The following is a 22,421-nucleotide window of genomic DNA, read 5'->3' as shown; positions in this document are numbered from 1 at the left end:
TTGAGTTTCATAATTTATCGAAAGACCAACTGAGAATCAATTTTGTATGCAAGTATAACATGTGTGGAGATGAACCCCTTGGCTATTCCATCATCCATATTTTCATCTCATTCATATTTACGTTTTGCCTTTAATTACAATTTGTCCATTTAATTTAATCTCGTCCAAACACAATCCCCCCTTTACTTTATTGTCAAATTAGTTAGAAATCAATTTAGTTTGTGTTTTTAAAGAATTTTGAGTCTTTTGGTTTGTCTTAATGTTTTAACGTTTAGTTTCACATTCTTTGAGTCTAGTTTAGTGTTTTATATTGTTTTTACGTTTTTGAGTCAAAATCCAAGTGATTAACAAGCCCTCCTAATCCCCGGTATAGAACGATCCCTCACTTATCCATTCTACTACAATTGTCAAACGAGGGTTTAATTTGAGTGTCAAGTAATTCTCACATCAAATTTTGGCGCCGTTGCCGGGGATTAGCAACTTTGCTAATCTCTTGGATTGTTTTATTTTCGTTTGTGTGTATATATTTTTAGTTTTATTTTGTTGATTTTAGAAGCACAACATGGCACTTGATAATGCTTATCTTTTGTCACAGCTCATGGAAAGGTCCCAAATGCAAAACGTTGATATAGTTGATCTTCAATCAAGGAATAACGTGTTTTCCAATACTTACAATTCGGATTGGAGTGATCATTCAACTTCTATGCGGTGGGAACCTCAAAATGTTCAACAAGAAAGATATTGGGAGCCACCTCATATTCAATATGCCCAACCAAACTCAAATTCGTCAATAGATTATAATCAAATTCTTAATGAATTAAACTCTTTGGTGCAGGGTTCACAAAATCAAGCTAAGGAGACTCACCAAGAAACATATTGGCAACCATATGAGGATTCATATGCACCACCACAGCCTTCCCCTCAATCTTCACATCCAAATTCAGGTATATCAAATTATTATAAGGAAGTTATTCAACAACTGAATTCTGTGGAGCAGGGCAGGGAAGCTCAACCATTTCAACAAGACGTATTTTGGCGACCAATTGAGGATTTCTATCAAGCAAAAAAGTTGGCTGAGTGGAACAGTCAATTTAGGCAGAATGCAGAATGCATGGAACAAATTCAAGAACAAATGGTTGAAGATGAGCCCATGGATGAATTGCTACTGCTCGAAGAGGAGGAGGATGCACAAGGCACGGCAAGGGAAGAAGAACCCTTGCCGCAACCTCCCAATATTCCTACACCACCCCATTCAAGTAAGGTTGTTCCAAATTTAATTATTTCTAACTTTGTTCCCCCAAATGCACCCTTCCCTGGCAGGTTCATGCAAACCATGAAAGATGAGGGGAAGAAAGACATCTTGGACACCTTTCCAACAATTCACGAGGAAAAAGTGGTTGAGGAACATCTTGAATTCATCAAGGAGGAAATTGGAGTGGATCACACAGCCACAACCTTCAGAATGTCCAATCTGAATGAAAACATCCCTTGTGCATTTGTTGAATGTGCTGCGACTTTAGAGCCAATATTGCAGCCCATAGGTAAGCCACCAACTCAAATTCCAATTCCCACTTCAATTAATCGTGTGTTACATTCTTCATTGCAGGCACCTACTCAAATCCAATTTGGTGAAAGAGTTTACATGGATCTTAGGACAGATCTCTATTCCACTCCATACAAAGATCCAATTCTTGAATGTTTTGAGAAGCATTTCGTGGAGGATGTACTTAAGTTCTTATTGGAGCATGTAGGTAAGCCACCAACTCAAAATCCAAAGTCATTTTTGACTAATATGTTGTTGATGTCAATGATTAGGGCACCCACTCTTGAAATTCAACCATTGCCGGAACATTTCAAGTATCATCATCCATTCAATGATCAACTCCATGCCGTGGGTTCCATTAAGGCATGATTGTGTTCTTCGTCCGGCTGCAAGACGTTAAAGAAAGCGCTACTTGGGAGGCAACCCAATACAGTGAATAAAACAAAGCTTTTTCATTAATTTTCGAGAAATTACAAATGTATCTAACAAATGGAGCTTCACAAAGGTTGTTTTTGTTTTTGTTTGCGTGAAGACCCACCACGAGGCAAAACTCTAGAAGCGGAAGTCATCGAAGCAGGAGGCATCGAAGTAGGAGGCATCGGAGCAAGAGGCATCGGAGCGAGAGGCATAGGAGCGGGAGGCATCGGATATAGAGCATTCCAGGCCCCAATACTTGGCGGAACGCTGGATGACCCAGGAAAAAGGTGCCCCTGGAAGAAAGACGCAAGCCGTTGACGGTCACTTTGCATCCGACCTTGAGATTCTTGCATCTCATCAAGCTTCCTCTTCATGCCCGACGAATAGTTATTGGCAAGCACATGCAAGGTTCTATTCTCGTACTTAAGTTGTTTGATCTCTTGTTTCAGGTTCTCCACCTCCGCCATCAAAGATTCAACCTGACGGGAGCGAGCAAGGAGGCGTTGGCCCATGTTGGACACAGAGCCTGCGCACTGAACGCTGAGAGCCAGGGACTCTTGAACGGCCAACTCATCGGACCGTCCTGAAAGCAGCTGACTATCTCTGGGAGTGAGGAGGTTCCGAGCTACTATTGTAGCTGTTGTGGCGTCCTGCATCACGGAGTCTTCACCTGTAAGAGGACCGTTAGAAGATAAGAAAGAAGGGCGCCATACGTTACCTTGACGCGGCACGCCCGTATCACTGCGGAGACTCAATTCTAAGCTAAGGTTCGATGGGTTTGCCATTTTTCAAAAGTGTTCAAAGAGAAGGGGTGGACGGAGTAAATTTTCAAAAGGGCCGGAGACGAGTATCAAGAATGGGAAATCTTCAGAGTGTGTAAGTTGGCAGTGATCGATAGCTCTATAAAAAGCCAAGGCAACGCGTCCATCGATTCAAAAAGCCGGAATTTGAGGCGTAAAGTTCGGTGACGCTCCCTCGGCTTTTTCAGAAAACGCGTTCGACACGTGGAGGCCACCATCACAACTACACGTCTTTAGCCGACAAGCGCAAAGTTCGGCGACGCTTTCTCTGCTTTTCAGAAAGCGCCTGCTCAGAAATCGAAGAGGCGTCTTCAAAGATCGAAGAGTCGTCACTATTTCAAAAAGCTGGATTTGCGGGATCAAAACGTTTGTCGACAAGGGTAAAAGAACAGTACCACCACTTGCTATTGGGAAATCCCTATATTTGTCGACTTTCATCTTTTATGGCAAGGCAAACCTGAAGAAAATGCCCGACTCTTCCTCACCTCTGAGGGCGCACTCCCAGCAAAGCCTTTCGAAACACTCAATTCTTTCTTCTTCCCCAAAGATGATACCAGATGCCTGGAGTACAGATGACCCAGGAGGAAGCAACACAACAAATACATGTGCTGATTCATTCACCGCTTCTTCAAAAGCAAAGGTATCTCATATCATCAAGGTCAAAAGCAAAGGTATCTCATATCATGCTCTTTCCCTGTCTTTTCCTTTGTCTTTGTTATTACTTGCATGGCAAAGTGAAAGAAGCAATCAGCCGGCACTTGGAGTCTATCTAGACTCTATTCCCTGGTTGCTTACCTAGCTTTGCTAAGCTATCCTCTAACCCTCTTCAATACGAATTGGAGAGATTGAACAAAGAAACAGATAAGAGGAGGACGCTCAGACCTTCGGGGGAGACCAAAAGAAGCCTGCTGCCCAGTTCAAGAGTAGCACAAAGGAAAATCAACGATGGAGCAGCGCAGTTCAAGAGTAAGCCTGTGGAATCACAAAGATCCAAGCCTCAATGCAATTACCAAGGAGAAGATGGAATTTACACTCTATAACCAGATTTGCGTCTCTAAACTCTTCTCTTTGTTAGATACATTCTGCTATGTTTAGTATGTTTAGTTGCTGTTTATGTGTTTACGTTCGTTTGGTGTGCTTTTAAGCTTAAAACATTGAGGACAATGTTTGATTTAAGTGTGGGAGGGTAACTAAGTATATTTGATGCAAATTCGTTGGATTTTATCACCTATCACTTCACATGTTGTTTCTCACTGTTTTAAACTGTTTTAGTGTGTTTTGACTTAAAAATTCGAAAATCCCATAAAAATTTGAAAAATTGTTTTGAAAAACCCAAAAAGAGTTGTTTTAAAGTTGTTTTTGTGTGTGTGTTTATGTCTTAGGATACCTTCCAACACAATGATAAGGATTTGGTTTGTAAGTGCATGACTGTTAAAAAGAGTTATAAACATAGAGAAAAAGTTGATTTACTCTTGGTATATGCTTGGTTATGGTTATAATGTATGACTTCACATGCAATCATAAAAGAAAAATTCGTTTTTGTAACATGCTTGAAGGAAGGAACTCAAACAAACGCTACAACCCTGAAAGACTTGAGCCTATAACGTTCTTTAGAGAGTATAATCTGTGATTTCTTGTTTTCTAAAGTCGTTGCATGATCTCATTATTCTTTGCTTGGTTACTACTTAGAAGGCGTTTCATCATATAGTTCCAAATGCTAGAACTCATGCCCATTTCATTCAAAGCATGTTATTGATTTGCATAACACATATTCAAGAAGAAGTTGCGTAGTGACCACCACCATAGCCAAATAGCCTTACTTCCCATATTTCGTATTTGTTGTAAGTTTTAACCCCGTTGAGTTTTGTTTAGCCTGTATTCTTTGTTTACCCACATTTTCCTCACCTAGCCTAGTTTAGGACAATCCACACCCTTGTTCTTAAAAGATAGTGAGCATGACTTAAATGAATTCCTTTTTACATTATGCAAGAAAATGAGTGTGGGGGAAGGAATGCTTGTTCTTAAGTATGTTTTGAGACAGTAAAGAAAAGAAAAACAGAAAAGAAAAGAAAGAAAGAAAGAAAAAAAAAAAAAAAAAAAAAAAAAGAGCTTGAAAAAAATGAAAGAATGAGTGATTGAAGAAAGGGTCCAAAAAGTGAATATGGCCCTAAGTTTTGTGTGACTTTCCCTTGGGTGTTCAAAGTTGACTTCTGCGTTCTTAAGGGAATTCTAAGTGCCTGATTCAATACTTTGCTCACTATTGCTTTAAGAATGTTTGTTTATCCTTCACCTTTCATTGTTAGCCAATACCCAAGCCCCGTTACAACCCTTGACTTCTATCTTGATGTGTTGTGCATTTCAATTGTGGAGTTTGAACTTGGTATGAGCATATGGTGTCACTGGTTCTCGCGTCTAAGTAGTAGCATTCCATTCATGAGATCATATCTAAACATGCTTATTAACTCCAGAAATTGCGTTCCTTGTGATACATATATGTGAGTGTTCGTTTTCATATTTACATCAATCTTCTCACATATACTTAGTGTAGGGTGTGTAGTTAGAAAATCTGAGTGAAAATTGAGTGCATATCTTGTAAGGAATTGAGCAAATTCTCTAAGGCATGTTACTACATTCAAAACATGGTTTTAAATGCTTAATTGTGAACTAGTATGTGGTGACTATGATTAAGAATGTACTTAAGTGTGAAGATGAATAAAATCTGTGGGAATGATGATTTTTAACATGTCATGTGCATTGGAAATCCCTAAGACAGTTGTTGGAAGGTTTAGGTTGTGTTTTGCTTGTTTTGTTTCGTTTCGTTTTGTTTTGTTTTTCTTTCTGTTTTGCTCGAGGACTAGCAAAAGATAAGTGTGGGGGTATTTGATAGAAGCATATTCATGCGACTTAAAAGGCTTGTTCTCGTGCATTTACGTTATGTTTCTCTAGTTATTTTAGTCCTTTATGCTTCTTTTGTGTGTTTTCAGGTTCTAAGGGCAAGGTATGCAAAATGATGCCTTTTGGAGCATTTTGGAGCAAAATCGGACTTGGATTGGATAGCTTATATTTGGAGCAAAAGGAATGGACGAAATTAAAGACCAAACTATCATAACCACCTATCATTACTTATCATCACTTAACATATCATTCATTTATCACTTAACATATCATTCATTTATCACTTAGCATATCATTCATTTATCAATTATCAAACCATTCACTTATCACTCACCACATATCATTCATTTATTACTTAACATATCATTCATTTATCATATCATTCATTTATCATCACATATCATTCATTTATCACTTATCATAACCATACACTTATCACTTATCATACTCATAATCATCTACACATTTCAACCATTTAAAACATTCCACATGCTTTCACAACTTAATTCACATGCACATTCATCCACCTTTCTCCAAAGAACATCTCACATGCATTTCACCTTCCTACTTCATCATTTCACCACCTTCTCCATCTTTATTCCACATGCATTTATCATAATTCACCCTAGCTACCACCATTCACACACACATGCACTTATTCTTTCATCATTGAACCACCAATTCAACACATGCATTCACACACCCTTTAATCATCCCCCCTTTAAGTTATGATTTTATTTCCTAACCCTACATGCATTATTTATTAACTCTTCATCATGCATCCACATTCATTCCAACACAAAACACACACATGCACTTATTCTTTCATCATTGCACCACCAATTCACCCACATGCATTTCCAACCATTCACACCCCTTTAATCATTCTCCTAGCTATCATTCACATGCTCTCCCATCCATTCTCTCCCTATATAAACCACACACACTTCATTCATTTGCATCATTCAATTCATCCCACACTTCCATTTCATTCAATTCCATCTCTCCATTCTCACACCACAAATAAACACTTCCCCTTAGAATCCAAAAACCATCTTCCATTTCCATCACTCCCCACTCCATTCCACACTTCCATCCCCCCAACCAACTATCCCTAGACCTTATGCTACAATAAAGAGGAAGATAAGAGGGCCTAAACGTTCATACAATTCAAGTTTGAGTTGTTGGAATGTTTAGGTGTTTCTTTGATTTCAAAGTTTAAATTCAATTCTCTTTGTTTTGTACGTATGAGGAACGGAAGAGAAGAGTGCCTAAACGTTCATACAATTCAAGTTTGAGTTGTTGGAATGTTTAGGTGTTTCTTTGATTTCAAGGTTATGAAGAACTAAACCCCCTTTAGCTAGGGGGTGATTCGAAACTATGTTTATATTTGCAATATGAATTGATTAACTTTCGTTGGAATTTCATAAGTTGTGGATTCAATTTGTTTAACTGTTTGATTGATAACTTATTTATGTATGTTTATTAAGAATGCGCGCTTAATTTTCATGCATGAATTTGACGCTAGAATATAAGTGAATTTCACCTAATCGTTATGAACTTATATTCACAAGTAGTGGAGGTTGCTTATAAACAATCGCGTTAAACAAATTCTTGGCATAAGTTTCATGCAATCATAGTAACGAATGCCTCGTCAACACTTATAGTTTTCATGATGCTTAATGATTCTTGCTTGTATCTCTATTATGCAATTCATGTAGGGAACTTGTGAGGAATGCTTTGGGTTGTCGAATGATGTCATCCAATTCAATAACATTAGGAAAACTTGACGGTTAATTTAAGCGGACCTAATTAACCCGGGGTGTTGAGTTTCATAATTTATCGAAAGACCAACTGAGAATCAATTTTGTATGCAAGTATAACATGTGTGGAGATGAACCCCTTGGCTATTCCATCATCCATATTTTCATCTCATTCATATTTACGTTTTGCCTTTAATTACAATTTGTCCATTTAATTTAATCTCGTCCAAACACAATCCCCCCTTTACTTTATTGTCAAATTAGTTAGAAATCAATTTAGTTTGTGTTTTTAAAGAATTTTGAGTCTTTTGGTTTGTCTTAATGTTTTAACGTTTAGTTTCACATTCTTTGAGTCTAGTTTAGTGTTTTATATTGTTTTTACGTTTTTGAGTCAAAATCCAAGTGATTAACAAGCCCTCCTAATCCCCGGTATAGAACGATCCCTCACTTATCCATTCTACTACAATTGTCAAACGAGGGTTTAATTTGAGTGTCAAGTAATTCTCACATCAAATTTTGGCGCCGTTGCCGGGGATTAGCAACTTTGCTAATCTCTTGGATTGTTTTATTTTCGTTTGTGTGTATATATTTTTAGTTTTATTTTGTTGATTTTAGAAGCACAACATGGCACTTGATAATGCTTATCTTTTGTCACAGCTCATGGAAAGGTCCCAAATGCAAAACGTTGATATAGTTGATCTTCAATCAAGGAATAACGTGTTTTCCAATACTTACAATTCGGATTGGAGTGATCATTCAACTTCTATGCGGTGGGAACCTCAAAATGTTCAACAAGAAAGATATTGGGAGCCACCTCATATTCAATATGCCCAACCAAACTCAAATTCGTCAATAGATTATAATCAAATTCTTAATGAATTAAACTCTTTGGTGCAGGGTTCACAAAATCAAGCTAAGGAGACTCACCAAGAAACATATTGGCAACCATATGAGGATTCATATGCACCACCACAGCCTTCCCCTCAATCTTCACATCCAAATTCAGGTATATCAAATTATTATAAGGAAGTTATTCAACAACTGAATTCTGTGGAGCAGGGCAGGGAAGCTCAACCATTTCAACAAGACGTATTTTGGCGACCAATTGAGGATTTCTATCAAGCAAAAAAGTTGGCTGAGTGGAACAGTCAATTTAGGCAGAATGCAGAATGCATGGAACAAATTCAAGAACAAATGGTTGAAGATGAGCCCATGGATGAATTGCTACTGCTCGAAGAGGAGGAGGATGCACAAGGCACGGCAAGGGAAGAAGAACCCTTGCCGCAACCTCCCAATATTCCTACACCACCCCATTCAAGTAAGGTTGTTCCAAATTTAATTATTTCTAACTTTGTTCCCCCAAATGCACCCTTCCCTGGCAGGTTCATGCAAACCATGAAAGATGAGGGGAAGAAAGACATCTTGGACACCTTTCCAACAATTCACGAGGAAAAAGTGGTTGAGGAACATCTTGAATTCATCAAGGAGGAAATTGGAGTGGATCACACAGCCACAACCTTCAGAATGTCCAATCTGAATGAAAACATCCCTTGTGCATTTGTTGAATGTGCTGCGACTTTAGAGCCAATATTGCAGCCCATAGGTAAGCCACCAACTCAAATTCCAATTCCCACTTCAATTAATCGTGTGTTACATTCTTCATTGCAGGCACCTACTCAAATCCAATTTGGTGAAAGAGTTTACATGGATCTTAGGACAGATCTCTATTCCACTCCATACAAAGATCCAATTCTTGAATGTTTTGAGAAGCATTTCGTGGAGGATGTACTTAAGTTCTTATTGGAGCATGTAGGTAAGCCACCAACTCAAAATCCAAAGTCATTTTTGACTAATATGTTGTTGATGTCAATGATTAGGGCACCCACTCTTGAAATTCAACCATTGCCGGAACATTTCAAGTATCATCATCCATTCAATGATCAACTCCATGCCGTGGGTTCCATTAAGGCATGATTGTGTTCTTCGTCCGGCTGCAAGACGTTAAAGAAAGCGCTACTTGGGAGGCAACCCAATACAGTGAATAAAACAAAGCTTTTTCATTAATTTTCGAGAAATTACAAATGTATCTAACAAATGGAGCTTCACAAAGGTTGTTTTTGTTTTTGTTTGCGTGAAGACCCACCACGAGGCAAAACTCTAGAAGCGGAAGTCATCGAAGCAGGAGGCATCGAAGTAGGAGGCATCGGAGCAAGAGGCATCGGAGCGAGAGGCATAGGAGCGGGAGGCATCGGATATAGAGCATTCCAGGCCCCAATACTTGGCGGAACGCTGGATGACCCAGGAAAAAGGTGCCCCTGGAAGAAAGACGCAAGCCGTTGACGGTCACTTTGCATCCGACCTTGAGATTCTTGCATCTCATCAAGCTTCCTCTTCATGCCCGACGAATAGTTATTGGCAAGCACATGCAAGGTTCTATTCTCGTACTTAAGTTGTTTGATCTCTTGTTTCAGGTTCTCCACCTCCGCCATCAAAGATTCAACCTGACGGGAGCGAGCAAGGAGGCGTTGGCCCATGTTGGACACAGAGCCTGCGCACTGAACGCTGAGAGCCAGGGACTCTTGAACGGCCAACTCATCGGACCGTCCTGAAAGCAGCTGACTATCTCTGGGAGTGAGGAGGTTCCGAGCTACTATTGTAGCTGTTGTGGCGTCCTGCATCACGGAGTCTTCACCTGTAAGAGGACCGTTAGAAGATAAGAAAGAAGGGCGCCATACGTTACCTTGACGCGGCACGCCCGTATCACTGCGGAGACTCAATTCTAAGCTAAGGTTCGATGGGTTTGCCATTTTTCAAAAGTGTTCAAAGAGAAGGGGTGGACGGAGTAAATTTTCAAAAGGGCCGGAGACGAGTATCAAGAATGGGAAATCTTCAGAGTGTGTAAGTTGGCAGTGATCGATAGCTCTATAAAAAGCCAAGGCAACGCGTCCATCGATTCAAAAAGCCGGAATTTGAGGCGTAAAGTTCGGTGACGCTCCCTCGGCTTTTTCAGAAAACGCGTTCGACACGTGGAGGCCACCATCACAACTACACGTCTTTAGCCGACAAGCGCAAAGTTCGGCGACGCTTTCTCTGCTTTTCAGAAAGCGCCTGCTCAGAAATCGAAGAGGCGTCTTCAAAGATCGAAGAGTCGTCACTATTTCAAAAAGCTGGATTTGCGGGATCAAAACGTTTGTCGACAAGGGTAAAAGAACAGTACCACCACTTGCTATTGGGAAATCCCTATATTTGTCGACTTTCATCTTTTATGGCAAGGCAAACCTGAAGAAAATGCCCGACTCTTCCTCACCTCTGAGGGCGCACTCCCAGCAAAGCCTTTCGAAACACTCAATTCTTTCTTCTTCCCCAAAGATGATACCAGATGCCTGGAGTACAGATGACCCAGGAGGAAGCAACACAACAAATACATGTGCTGATTCATTCACCGCTTCTTCAAAAGCAAAGGTATCTCATATCATCAAGGTCAAAAGCAAAGGTATCTCATATCATGCTCTTTCCCTGTCTTTTCCTTTGTCTTTGTTATTACTTGCATGGCAAAGTGAAAGAAGCAATCAGCCGGCACTTGGAGTCTATCTAGACTCTATTCCCTGGTTGCTTACCTAGCTTTGCTAAGCTATCCTCTAACCCTCTTCAATACGAATTGGAGAGATTGAACAAAGAAACAGATAAGAGGAGGAAGCTCAGACCTTCGGGGGAGACCAAAAGAAGCCTGCTGCCCAGTTCAAGAGTAGCACAAAGGAAAATCAACGATGGAGCAGCGCAGTTCAAGAGTAAGCCTGTGGAATCACAAAGATCCAAGCCTCAATGCAATTACCAAGGAGAAGATGGAATTTACACTCTATAACCAGATTTGCGTCTCTAAACTCTTCTCTTTGTTAGATACATTCTGCTATGTTTAGTATGTTTAGTTGCTGTTTATGTGTTTACGTTCGTTTGGTGTGCTTTTAAGCTTAAAACATTGAGGACAATGTTTGATTTAAGTGTGGGAGGGTAACTAAGTATATTTGATGCAAATTCGTTGGATTTTATCACCTATCACTTCACATGTTGTTTCACACGTTGTATGATTGCTAGTAACTAAATTCCGTTTGCTAGGATGAGGCCATGAGCCTTAGTAAGAATATGTAGTTTATTTTCAATTTGCTTATGATTATGCATGCAGGTTTGAATTATTAATCACCAGTTTAAATTATCTACTTATCTTAATGCTTAGGATATTTAGAAAAGTAATTTGATGCAATTTTGGTCGGAGGTAGCTCTCTGAAATTAACGAAGGCTTATTGTGATTAATATGTGCAAGTTCACCTAGGATGAATACCACATCTTAAGGGTTGTATGGTTTTTCAAAAGGTTTCACAAAGCTTAATTAGTCATGCATGTTTAGATTTGATCTGAATACCACATACAAATTGTATGATTGATATAAGCTCTATGTTGGGGGTTCAAGTAGGCATATATTAGGAAACCTAACCTTCAAAATATGCATATGTAATTCATAAGTAATTGGAAGAACTATATAGAATTGTTAAGGTAACAGTGGAACCCTAGGCTTTTACAATTTAATTTTCATTAACCGTTTTCTCTTAGCTTATTTTATTTTGTCACTTTATTTAATTATTTTCTATTAAATTCGTTTTTATTATTTTAAATTACAAAATCAACTTTTTCTCAAACTTTGTTTTAAGTAATTAATTAAGATTTGATTTGATACAAATTATTCATTCAATTCCTATAGAGAACGATCTTGCTAAAGTCATTTATACTACAATTACCTTGTACTCTTGCAAGCATTTAAAGTGTTTCTATGGTGGTAAAAATATCTATTATTAATGTTATCTTTATGAGTGACATGTCATGTCACCAGTTAGCAATCACCACGATGATAATTCAGTGTTGCTCCAAAGTATTAATATATTTTGAAATTTTGAACCGTTAAATCCAAGTTATTTTATATCTTTAATTAAGAATCAACGTTATCTAACTGTTAAAAATCCTGGAGCATAAGATAACCGGATCATCCGTCACCACAATTTGTTTTTCAAAAAATAGCATTATCCACAGTGAAGATATTCTACGCTAAATAGTAAAAATAAAGCTTTTTTTTTAACGTTAATAACTAACATAACTGTCACAGCTTCAGTCACAGAGCAGCCAGCAACAATGGTGGCTCCTCTTTCCCTCCACCACATTAGACGGCCTTTCAATTCCGACATCCCACTCTTATACACCAAATCCACCACAGCCACAGCCATCGCCGCCACGACCGTCACCAAAAACCCAATTGAACCACACCCTTGTCTCGCATTAGTAGACAAAAGCTCCGCCGTGTCCGAGCTCAAGCAAATTCACGCTCAACTCCTCTGAGCCGGGCTCTTTTTCAACGCCTTCACCGCCGCCAAAGTTGTCACCTTTTGGGCTCTGGAAGGCTCCGGAAGCCTCCGTTATGCCCGTTGAGTCCTAACCCAAATTCCCATTCCCACCACTTGTAACTCGGTTATCCGTGGCCGAAGATTTTCAACGGGACGCCATTTTTTTCTACCAAGAAATGATTTTGGAAGGTTGGGTGCCTGACAGGTCCACATTCCCTTCTCTGTTCAAGTCGTGCGGGGATTTGCAGGAGGGAAAACAGTTGGCATTTACGCTCGACGAAGCTCGGTTTCGCTTCGGATTCATACATTCAGAACACTTTGATGAACATGTATGTGAATTGCGGGTGTTTTGTCTCCGCTCAGAAGGTGTTCGACAAAATGACTGAGAAGAGTGTGGATTCTTGGGCAACCATGATTGACGCGTATGCTAAATGGGATCGACCAGTTGAAGCTTTGAAATTGTTTGGTAGGATGGAATGTGAAAATGTGGATCTTAATGAGGTCACTATGGTTAATGTTTTGACTGTGTGTGCAAGGGCGAGGGATTTAGACATGGCAAAAAGGGAGCACCGGTACATTGATTAGTATGGTTTCGGGAACCGTTTGAAGCTAGTACGACTCTCTTGGATGTTTACTGTAAGTATTGATGTGTATAGCTTGCTCGAGATTTGTTTGACAAGATGCCGGAGAAGAACTTGTTCAGTTGGAACATCATGATCAATGGGCATGTTGAGGATAATAACTACTATGAAGCGTTTGTACTCTTTCATAAAATGCAGCTCAAAGAAGAAAACGGGGACGAGGTAATGATGGTAAGTTTATTGCTTGCTTGCAGCCATTTGGGTGCTCTAGAGCTCGGTAAGTGGTTGCATGTATATATTGAAAAGGAGAACATTAAGGTGGACATTGCCCTCGGGACGACTTTAGTTGACATGTATGCAAAATGTTGGAGCATAGACAATGCATGGGAAATTTTCCGAAAGCTACCCAAGAAGGATGTTATGACTTGGACAGCTTTGATTTCGGTTTTGGCATTGTGCGGACAAGGGAAGAAGGCTTTGGAGCATTTCCATGAGATGCAGAAGAGTGGGTTGAAACCAGATGCGATAACCTTTGTTGGGGTATTGGCTGCTTGTAGTCATGCTGGATTAGTAGACTAAGGGATTTCGCATTTTAACTCAATGTCTGAAGTGTACGGCATTCAGCCTACCATTGAACACTATGGTGGTATGGTTGACATCTCAGGGGAAGCTGATCGAATTGCCGAAGCAGAAGAGTTGACTCGGAGGATGCAAATTCCACTGGACCGTTCTGTTTTGGGAGGGCTTCTTGGTTCCTGCAAAGTCCATGGCAAACTTGAGGCTGCAGAAAGAGTTGCTCAACAGCTTTTAGAACTTGACCCGAACGATGATGGAGCGTTTGTTCTTCTATGAAACTTACATAGCTCTATGAAAAAGTGGGACGAGGCGAAAAGAATTAGAGCACTCATGGCGGAAAGAATTGTAAAGAAAGCTCCAGGTTGCTGTCTGATTGAGGTTGACGGTATTGTCCATGAATTTGTGAAGGGTGATTCATCTCACCCGCAATCTACAAACATCTGTGACTTGCTGGAAGACATGATCATCCAGTTGAAGAAAGATGGTTATGTTCCTGAGAAATCCGAGGTGGTGTTGGATATACATGAAGAAGAGGAGACCGCAGTCAGCCTCCACAGCGAAAAGCTGGCAATCGCATTTGGGCTCATAAGCACAAAACCGAGGACAACAATACGAGTAGTAAAAAACCTGAGAGTATGCAGTGATTGCCACAATGCAACCAAGCTCCTCTCAAAAGTTTACGATAGAGAAATAATCGAGCGGGACAGAAACTGCAGTCATCGGCTTAGGAATGGATCTTGTTCTTGTAATGATTTCTGGTGACGAAGATTCGAATATATTAAGAAACTTCAATATTCTTGTTCACTCAAACGTACGAAATCACAAAGCTTTGGCGTCTATTTTAATCAAAGCATGATTCTCCACAAACAGCGGATCTATAAACTATTAGTAAGACAACTTCATAGAGTGGATGTGTCGTAGACATGATACCATTGTCTGTGCATACACGTTCTCAAGCATCTTCACAAAAGAAAGAAAAATTGCAGATCGAAAACGAAGATTGTCTCGTGTAAATCGAAAATGAAGATTTGACACGTTAACTTTACCAAGCAAACAAAATTCATTGTCAACAGAAACGAATTAGACACGACATAATTCCGAGGTAAAAACTATGGCATTGTCAGAGTCTAATAACATAATTATTAATTGTCGAGATCAAATACAGAAATTTCCTAATTTACTAATGCCAAAATTAAAATTTCAAACATGCACTGCAGCTTCACCAGCAGCTACAAAATGCCAAAGTATGAACGGAATTCTCATTTAGAAGCAAGTTTACCGGAGGCTGCCTTCCCTTGATTTTCTTTGGAAAATTCATCACCCATCATCCTCACTGAGAGGCTGTTTAGACACTGTCGTTTCCCGCTGTGACGGAGTGCTGCTTACTCCAGTTACAGACTGCTGATAAAGAACACCCCCTACGATTGTTAAGAGGAGGCAGAGCAAACCGAATGGACTGGCATGCTTATCCCAAATTAGCACATTGATGGCAACTGTAAGAAACTTATTCACAACACCAGTCACTGTGAATGCGGTAGCAGAGATTGCCTTCCTTGCTGCAAACCCAAAGAAACTGATGAGCAATCCAAACACACACGACAATGAGACCGCAAAAAGTGCACCAGGTTCAAAGAAATTCGCAGCATTCGATCCCAAAGCAGCAAACACATCAGAATACTCTCCAGTAATAATCCAAAACGGTGGAGCCATCATTAGTGACAAAAGATTGTTGTACAACACAAAACCCCAAGTGTTCAACCCGAGATTCGTGACCATATGCTTAATGTAAACCATCTCAGTTGTAATGGTCACCAAATAGGCAAACGCCCAAGAATAAGCAGTCAAAGTAAAACCCGAATCAGTGGCCACATAACCAACAGCTCCACCCAAAATGATCAACAACGATACAAAGGTAAGCTTAGATGGGATTGGCTGCTTCCTAAAAGCAGTATCCGCCAGCGCAACCAAAAGGGGCGTGCATGATCTAAACACTATAAACGTATCCACATTCGCATGGCGAAGAAGATTGGTGTTGGTAAAGATAGCAAGGTAAAACACAAGTGCAGCGGGCAAAAACTTCTTGGCCGTCTGCCATGTGAAGGGATCGTGGTGCAAAAATCCAGACTTTCCCAAACCCCAAACTCCCAAAGCAGATGTAAGGTACTGCAATGCAGTCAAAAGGCCAGGGTAGTTGAATTTGGTAATGGCAAACTTGTTTATCACAGCTAACAAGCTAGAACAGAGAGCATACCCAATCACCAGACTGCTCGTAGCGAAATACGGCTTAGCGGAATCGACTCTAATCGCAGACATTGTCACAAACTAAAATACCCAATTCGAATTCAGAGCAAAAAAATAAGCAGATTTCAAAATTTCAAGAGCTATATGTACAGTGAAAGGCTACACTAACAGAGGCAAGTGAATGAAATCGAAAAGGTGAGCACTTCATAGAGAAATCTGAGATATGGGTTTTGAAGATTATGCCGATCTTCTATTTGCGTTTGAAATTAATGCATTAAACGTCAACTGAATCGATTAAAATGTAGAGTTATGGAAGAGTTGTACATCACCGACATGTAGAAAAGCTCGGATCTTTGAAACGAAACGAAGAGGAGGAAGGGGTTGCGGCGGAGGCCGAGATCTAGGAGGGAGATCCGGCGAGCTCAGAGGAGCGAAGTGAAATTTCTACGGCGTTGCAGTGCAGAGAGAATGGTGATGTGGAGGAATAGCATTGAAATTTCTACGGCGTTGAGATTTGATTCATGCGGGGGCAGGGAGAACGCGGCGTTTTGAAGACTTTTTGGCTATTTAATTGGGTAAGATTTATTTAAAGTCTGCTCTGATTTGTTGAAAATCTCTGCAGATTTTGAGTAATTTTATTGATTAGTGATGTAATTGTGAAGAGAATTGTTATTAACACTCTAAAAATCTTATTCTACGTTTCAAATTTTCTATATTAAGAAAGAAAGATACACTTTACAAGAAGTGTAAAACGAAAATTTTAAAATACTAATAACACTTCCCATTGTGAATATAATATCCCACCAAAAATTGACAAAATGAAAAGAAAAACAAAACATGTCGTCAGATAAAATTTTCTCTCTTTGTTTTACCGATTAAAATAATTTTTTATTTTTTATGTATTGGAAAATAATTACAACAAAAATGATAAAGAATAAGGAAAAAAAGGAGGTTTGGATTCCACCATGAGAGGTGATGCAAAGAGAACGTGAGGCCACGCCCTAATTTATTAAATTAAATGTTTAGCCAAGATGCCCATGTTCCATGTTCTTCTCATTTTTTTGGTCAATGCATTCAGTATTTCTTATTAAGCTAAAATAAGTCTGGAGAGAAAATATATATTTGAGCTAGATTTTTCTCAGGATTTAAGTTTGGGTTAAATTATTTTAAACTTATCAAATTGTCATATTTCAAATGTTTTTTTATTTTTTACTTATAATCTAACGGTTACGATCAAATGAGATCAAATCTAATAGTAAAAAAAAAAATTTGATGGCACAAAATTAAATCTAACGTCTAAAATAATAAATTTAATTTCAAACTTTATATTTAAACATTTTTATATTAAAATGTTCATAAATAAATTAGGATAATCTACATAAATTTTATTTTAAAAAAAGTTACAAAAAAAAAAAAAAAAGCTAAAATCATTATTTAATAATCTTGGACTAAAATTTTAAACCATGAAGGTTGGAGGAGAAAAACAGTTTATAAGTTATGGCTTAAAATTTTCTGATTTATATTTTTAAGCTTTATCCTCAAAGGTTGAATATGATCTTAATGCACCCATCAAATTGTGTACTTACATAATGGTTTTTCGGGTACAAACATTTATCACGTGCCACGCTTAGATGATCCATGTGAATGTGCATTTGTCTAATTAGATGATGTAGTGGACCTTTGAAGTAGAGAAAGGACTTGCCCACATCGAGTTTTCCAATGCGGGAAACAACCATTTGTTTTCAAAGCCTTTGGATGCTTTGGGAGAGGTTCGGGAAGGTGAAGGTTCATGGGTTTGTGGTAAAAACTGGAATTGGGTTTGATGCGTATGTGTTAACTTGCTCATTGACATGGTTGAGAGTTTCAAGCAGGTGTTTGATGAAATGCCTGAGAGAAACAGGCTTTGTTGGAACGTTACAATCTCGAGGTATCTTAGGTGCTGGAGGTTTGAGGAGGCTTTGGATGTGTTTCGGGGGATGCGATGTGAGAGCAACGAGAAGCCTGATGAAGCTACGGTTGTAAGCACCATTTCAGCTTGCACAGCGTTGAAAAATTTGGAGCTTGGTAAAAAAATTCATGAATATTTTAGAAGTGAACTTGGATTTACTATTAGAACTGGAAATGCATAAATGCGGTTGTTTGAATGGACGGAGAATTTTTTATGAAATGCCGGTAAAAACGTGTTCTGTTGTACTAGTATGGTATCTGGCTCTGTAAATTGTGTAGGTTTGGTGGGGCAAGAGAAGTGTTTGATGGGTATGTATGTACAATAAAATTATACTACCATTTTAACGGGGCGGGGCTCTATTCCAAGAGATGCAAACTAAAATGTTGAAGGGGATAAATTTTCAGCGGTTGCTCTTAACAGGCTGTGCTCGGTTGGCAGCATTAGGGCAAGGGGAATGGATTCACAGGTATATCGAATATAACAGCACTAAAACTGATGCAGTTGTTGGTACTGCAGTTATAGAAATGTATGCGAAATGTGGGAGCATAGACAGGTCTTTGGACTTCAAACATTTGTGGGCTTGCAATGAATGGCAAGACAAGCAAAGCAATCGAGTTCTTCTCGAAAATGGTACAGATTGGCATGAAGCCTGATGATTTCACCTTCATTGTTGTCTTAAGTGCTTGCGTTCACAGAGGGTTGGTAGATGAGGGTCGTGAGTTCTTCAACTCCATGAGAAAGATATATGAGAGATTGCGCCGAAGTTAGAGCACTATGGTTGCCAGATCGACCTTCTTGGCTATGCTGGACTGTTAGACGAAGCAGAGGAGTTGATAGAAAGGATTCCAAGTGAGATTATAGTCCTGATTTCTATATTTTTGCATCCATCATCTGTAACTGCACATTTCATTTGGGTCCATCTGTAGTACTCGTCATTGATTAGTGGGATATACGATGAGTAATACAAAGGGTAATTTGCGTGTGAAAAATGATTTATTTACAAACATGAATCAGCATACTAACAATTGTTACCATTGGAAATCGATTTAATATTATTTCTACACAATAATTATAAGATATAGGCAGCAGCATGCACTAGGAAATAATTTAGCGAGCATTAATATGAAACTTTGTTGGGAATCTACTTACAAATTTATTTGTCAACACATCTGTTATAGCTTCGGGGTCCCAGAGTCTACTCCATCTTTCAGGTTGAGTGGGGGATTTTTCAGAAATGATTATCTTGCACGTATCTCGAATCAAATCATGCATCATTAGCATGCCTCGTTCAACAGTTACAAGGCACCGTTCACAGAGAACACTGATTCTTATTATTGGAGATAAGCCGCATCCATCTAATACTTTTGTGACATAATCCTTCTCCACATCAACCTGGCCGATTTCAAAAAAGAAACGTATATCAACGAATATAGTCTTTTGAGTATCATCTAACCCATCAAAACTTATTCTAAGTTTTTCTATAATTTGTCCTTCAGGTACAAGTACCCTTATACGTTAGAGGTGTTGTCTTATGACAGTGATCCCTGCAGCAACGCAACTAATAATTTGAAGCTTGGCATGTTGTAAGATGTCAGAAATAAATTTTTGTTGCAAACAGAGCAGACCATGTTGGCTTGTACCATGGTGGCAAACATCTTCAAGGAAGCATTTGAATTGGAAGCTATGATGAATTTTGCTATAAATGGCTTTGGCAACGGTTGTTTTCCCCAATCCACCCATCCCCCAAATTCCAACCATTTTAAAATCATCTGGTCCACCACTTGAAAGATCACTTATAATTGGTTGAATACGAGAGTCGATTCCAACCGGGTATTTGGCCACGTGTAATTCATCTGTGCTGGGAAGCAATTCCCTAATATTCTCTTCAACAATTCTCCTAATAAGCTTTGTTTCATGCCTGAAAACTTAGTTAGTCAGCATTAACTCAATGAAGGATTACTAGAAGCTATCACTTCGCTCAATTAGTAAACGTGAACGACATGGAGGGTGATAATATTGCCTGACTTCTTAGACTTTCAATAAAGGTGAGATTATGGTTTAGGATTTGTGAAAACAATAGAACCAGAGAAGATTTGGAAGAAAGACACTGTAGTCTGTTGTGTTGGATTTGTGGCTCCATTTCGATTGGGCCTTCAATTACTTGAATTGGTCCATCTGTTTGGTTCCTTTCGTTTGCTCCATCTGTTTGGTTCCTTTCGTTTGCACCATGTATTTAAAATGAAAGACCATGATTATCTCTTAAAAAGGAGTTCACAACTTCTAAAATATCTTAAAAAATGAGTTCTACTACCATAAGTGCTTCTTTATGGGATGCCCACGAATTTGATCAAATCAAAATATACTGTGAATAACTCATGTTATGCTCTTAAGAATCAATTAAAAGAGATCTTCTAATTCCAATTACAAATTCGCTCTTAAGAATCAATTAAAAGAGATCTTCTAATTCTAATTACAAATTCGTTAGGCCCTTCTATAAGACAACTTCCGTCTTGAAAGTCATTTGGCATTTTTATACCATATCAACGATTCCTCATAATTTTGAAAATTATAATCATAATTTATAATTTGATAAATAAAAAAATACTGATGTAACCTAATGTAACTAAGCGTCTTACTCAAAATCTTAAAAAGCACAGATGTTTGATATAATAAAAATAAAAAATAAAAAATAAAAATAAACCTCAAATTTTAGGCGTTTAAATATAATTAAACTTTTGTAAAATATATTTTAAATAAGTAGTCTCCTGTCTCCTTAACTCATATTTTATCTTGCAAATGTTGATGTTTCAATGAAGCTATTTTTGCTGTGTGTATTTGCCTAACAACCATTCATTAACATGTTTCAGAATGTGGAAAAGCATAAAATAGATAGCAGCATTACTATTAAACTAGTCTAGTGTCGGAGTTAAGCGGCTAGTAACATTTTTTGTATTTTTCTAAACACATTTAATGCTTCAGATTTTTTAATACGTGGTTTTTTTTTTTTTTTTAAAACAACACAATTCCAAATCAGCTTTAGCATTACCCAAAAATACTACTTTTATCATTTTTTATATTATATTTATACTACCTTTCTAATAAAGACGGATCTATATGTATTGATGAGTTATACATCTATTAAAGAGATGATACAATATGATATGAAAAATATGATAAGTATAATGTTACTCTGAGATTAATGAAAGGATAATACTTGCATCCCCTTGAAGGATGCACATATACATTTGTAAATCTTGAGCATATAAACTCAACGATCGAAATTATTCAATATCTTAATAATTATTTGAAGACCACTCATACAAAAAAAAAATCAAACCGAAAATCATTTAATTATCCAAACATATCAAATAAATAAACAATTGATTATGAATATATTACTTAGTATAATTTGTACTATATATTTTAATGACTAAATAATCTCCTAATCAATTTTTTTTTTATAACGGTGATCATTAAATGAAGTGAGATACTCAAGTCAAGTCTCATCTTAAAAGCAAAGCACATTCAGTCATCAAAGACAAAAGTCATCCTGTAACCCTAGCGACACGATAATAGAAAGGTGGAAAAGCGGAGCTGCTTTTTGAAGAAAAGCAAGGTAGTTTTCAAGGAAAACCCATGAAGCCACTTGTTGCCACACAATCTGAATACTGGATGGCTAAAATTGAAGATTGGGCGAAAACTGCCTTTGGAGAAAAGAAGGCGTTCAATGGAAAAAGGACAAACTATACCCCAACTGATGAGCTTATAGCTCCACTTTAGGCGGTACTTAATGCTACAAAACAAAGTGTACGGCACATGCTAGTAACGTCATCGTTGATTAATGGGAAAACTGAGGTTCTACGAAGGGTAAGGGAAAGAGGCACGGAGGAGGAAAAAAACTAGCACAAAGTTAGAGAGAGTCTATTACATTATCTTCATGTACAAACTAAGACAACCAAGGTTGAATTTAGAGGTTTCGCATGGGATTTTATTCTCTTCTTTTTCGGGATTGGTGTTTCATCTTCTACTTGTTTAGTATTAGGGTTAATTAGATATAAAACCATTGTATTAATCGATTTAGGTCCGTTGACTTCTAATTCAATTAAGCAATTTTTTTATGGCCTATATTCAGGGATGTGTTTCTACAATTTGTTTCAGTACCATCTATTTATACTTGTATTTGTAGTTTGGTTTGTAGAAACTGGAGAAAAAACATTAGGTTTTAATAAAAGCGGGGTTAAAAAGGTGGGGGTGTCTGGATAGATGCAAT

General features: G+C 38.3%; 1 protein-coding gene and 2 pseudogenes across 1 annotated transcript; 2 read left to right on the top strand and 1 right to left on the bottom strand.

Moving 5' to 3' along the window:
* Window positions 1–12,380: 12,380 nt before the first annotated feature.
* Window positions 12,381–15,199, top strand: LOC108868352 (annotated as a pseudogene).
* Window positions 14,973–16,765, bottom strand: LOC103963001 (GDP-fucose transporter 1-like). The gene has a single exon (XM_018651343.2). The coding sequence runs from the start codon at window positions 16,273–16,275 to the stop codon at window positions 15,280–15,282; it is 996 nt and encodes a 331-aa protein (XP_018506859.2). The 5' UTR covers window positions 16,276–16,765; the 3' UTR covers window positions 14,973–15,279.
* A 949-nt stretch (window positions 16,766–17,714) lies between these two features.
* LOC125469617 lies at window positions 17,715–19,125 on the top strand (annotated as a pseudogene).
* The last annotated feature ends 3,296 nt before the right edge of the window (window positions 19,126–22,421 follow it).

Source organism: the organism of the source record quoted next, unplaced genomic scaffold (assembly GCF_019419815.1).
Source record: "Pyrus x bretschneideri cultivar Hongxiangsu unplaced genomic scaffold, Pyrus_bretschneideri_v1 Contig1, whole genome shotgun sequence".
NCBI classification, from domain to species: Eukaryota; Viridiplantae; Streptophyta; class Magnoliopsida; order Rosales; family Rosaceae; genus Pyrus; species Pyrus x bretschneideri.
The sequence above is the reverse complement of the archived record's forward strand: the minus strand, read 5'-3'. Positions and strand labels throughout refer to the sequence as shown.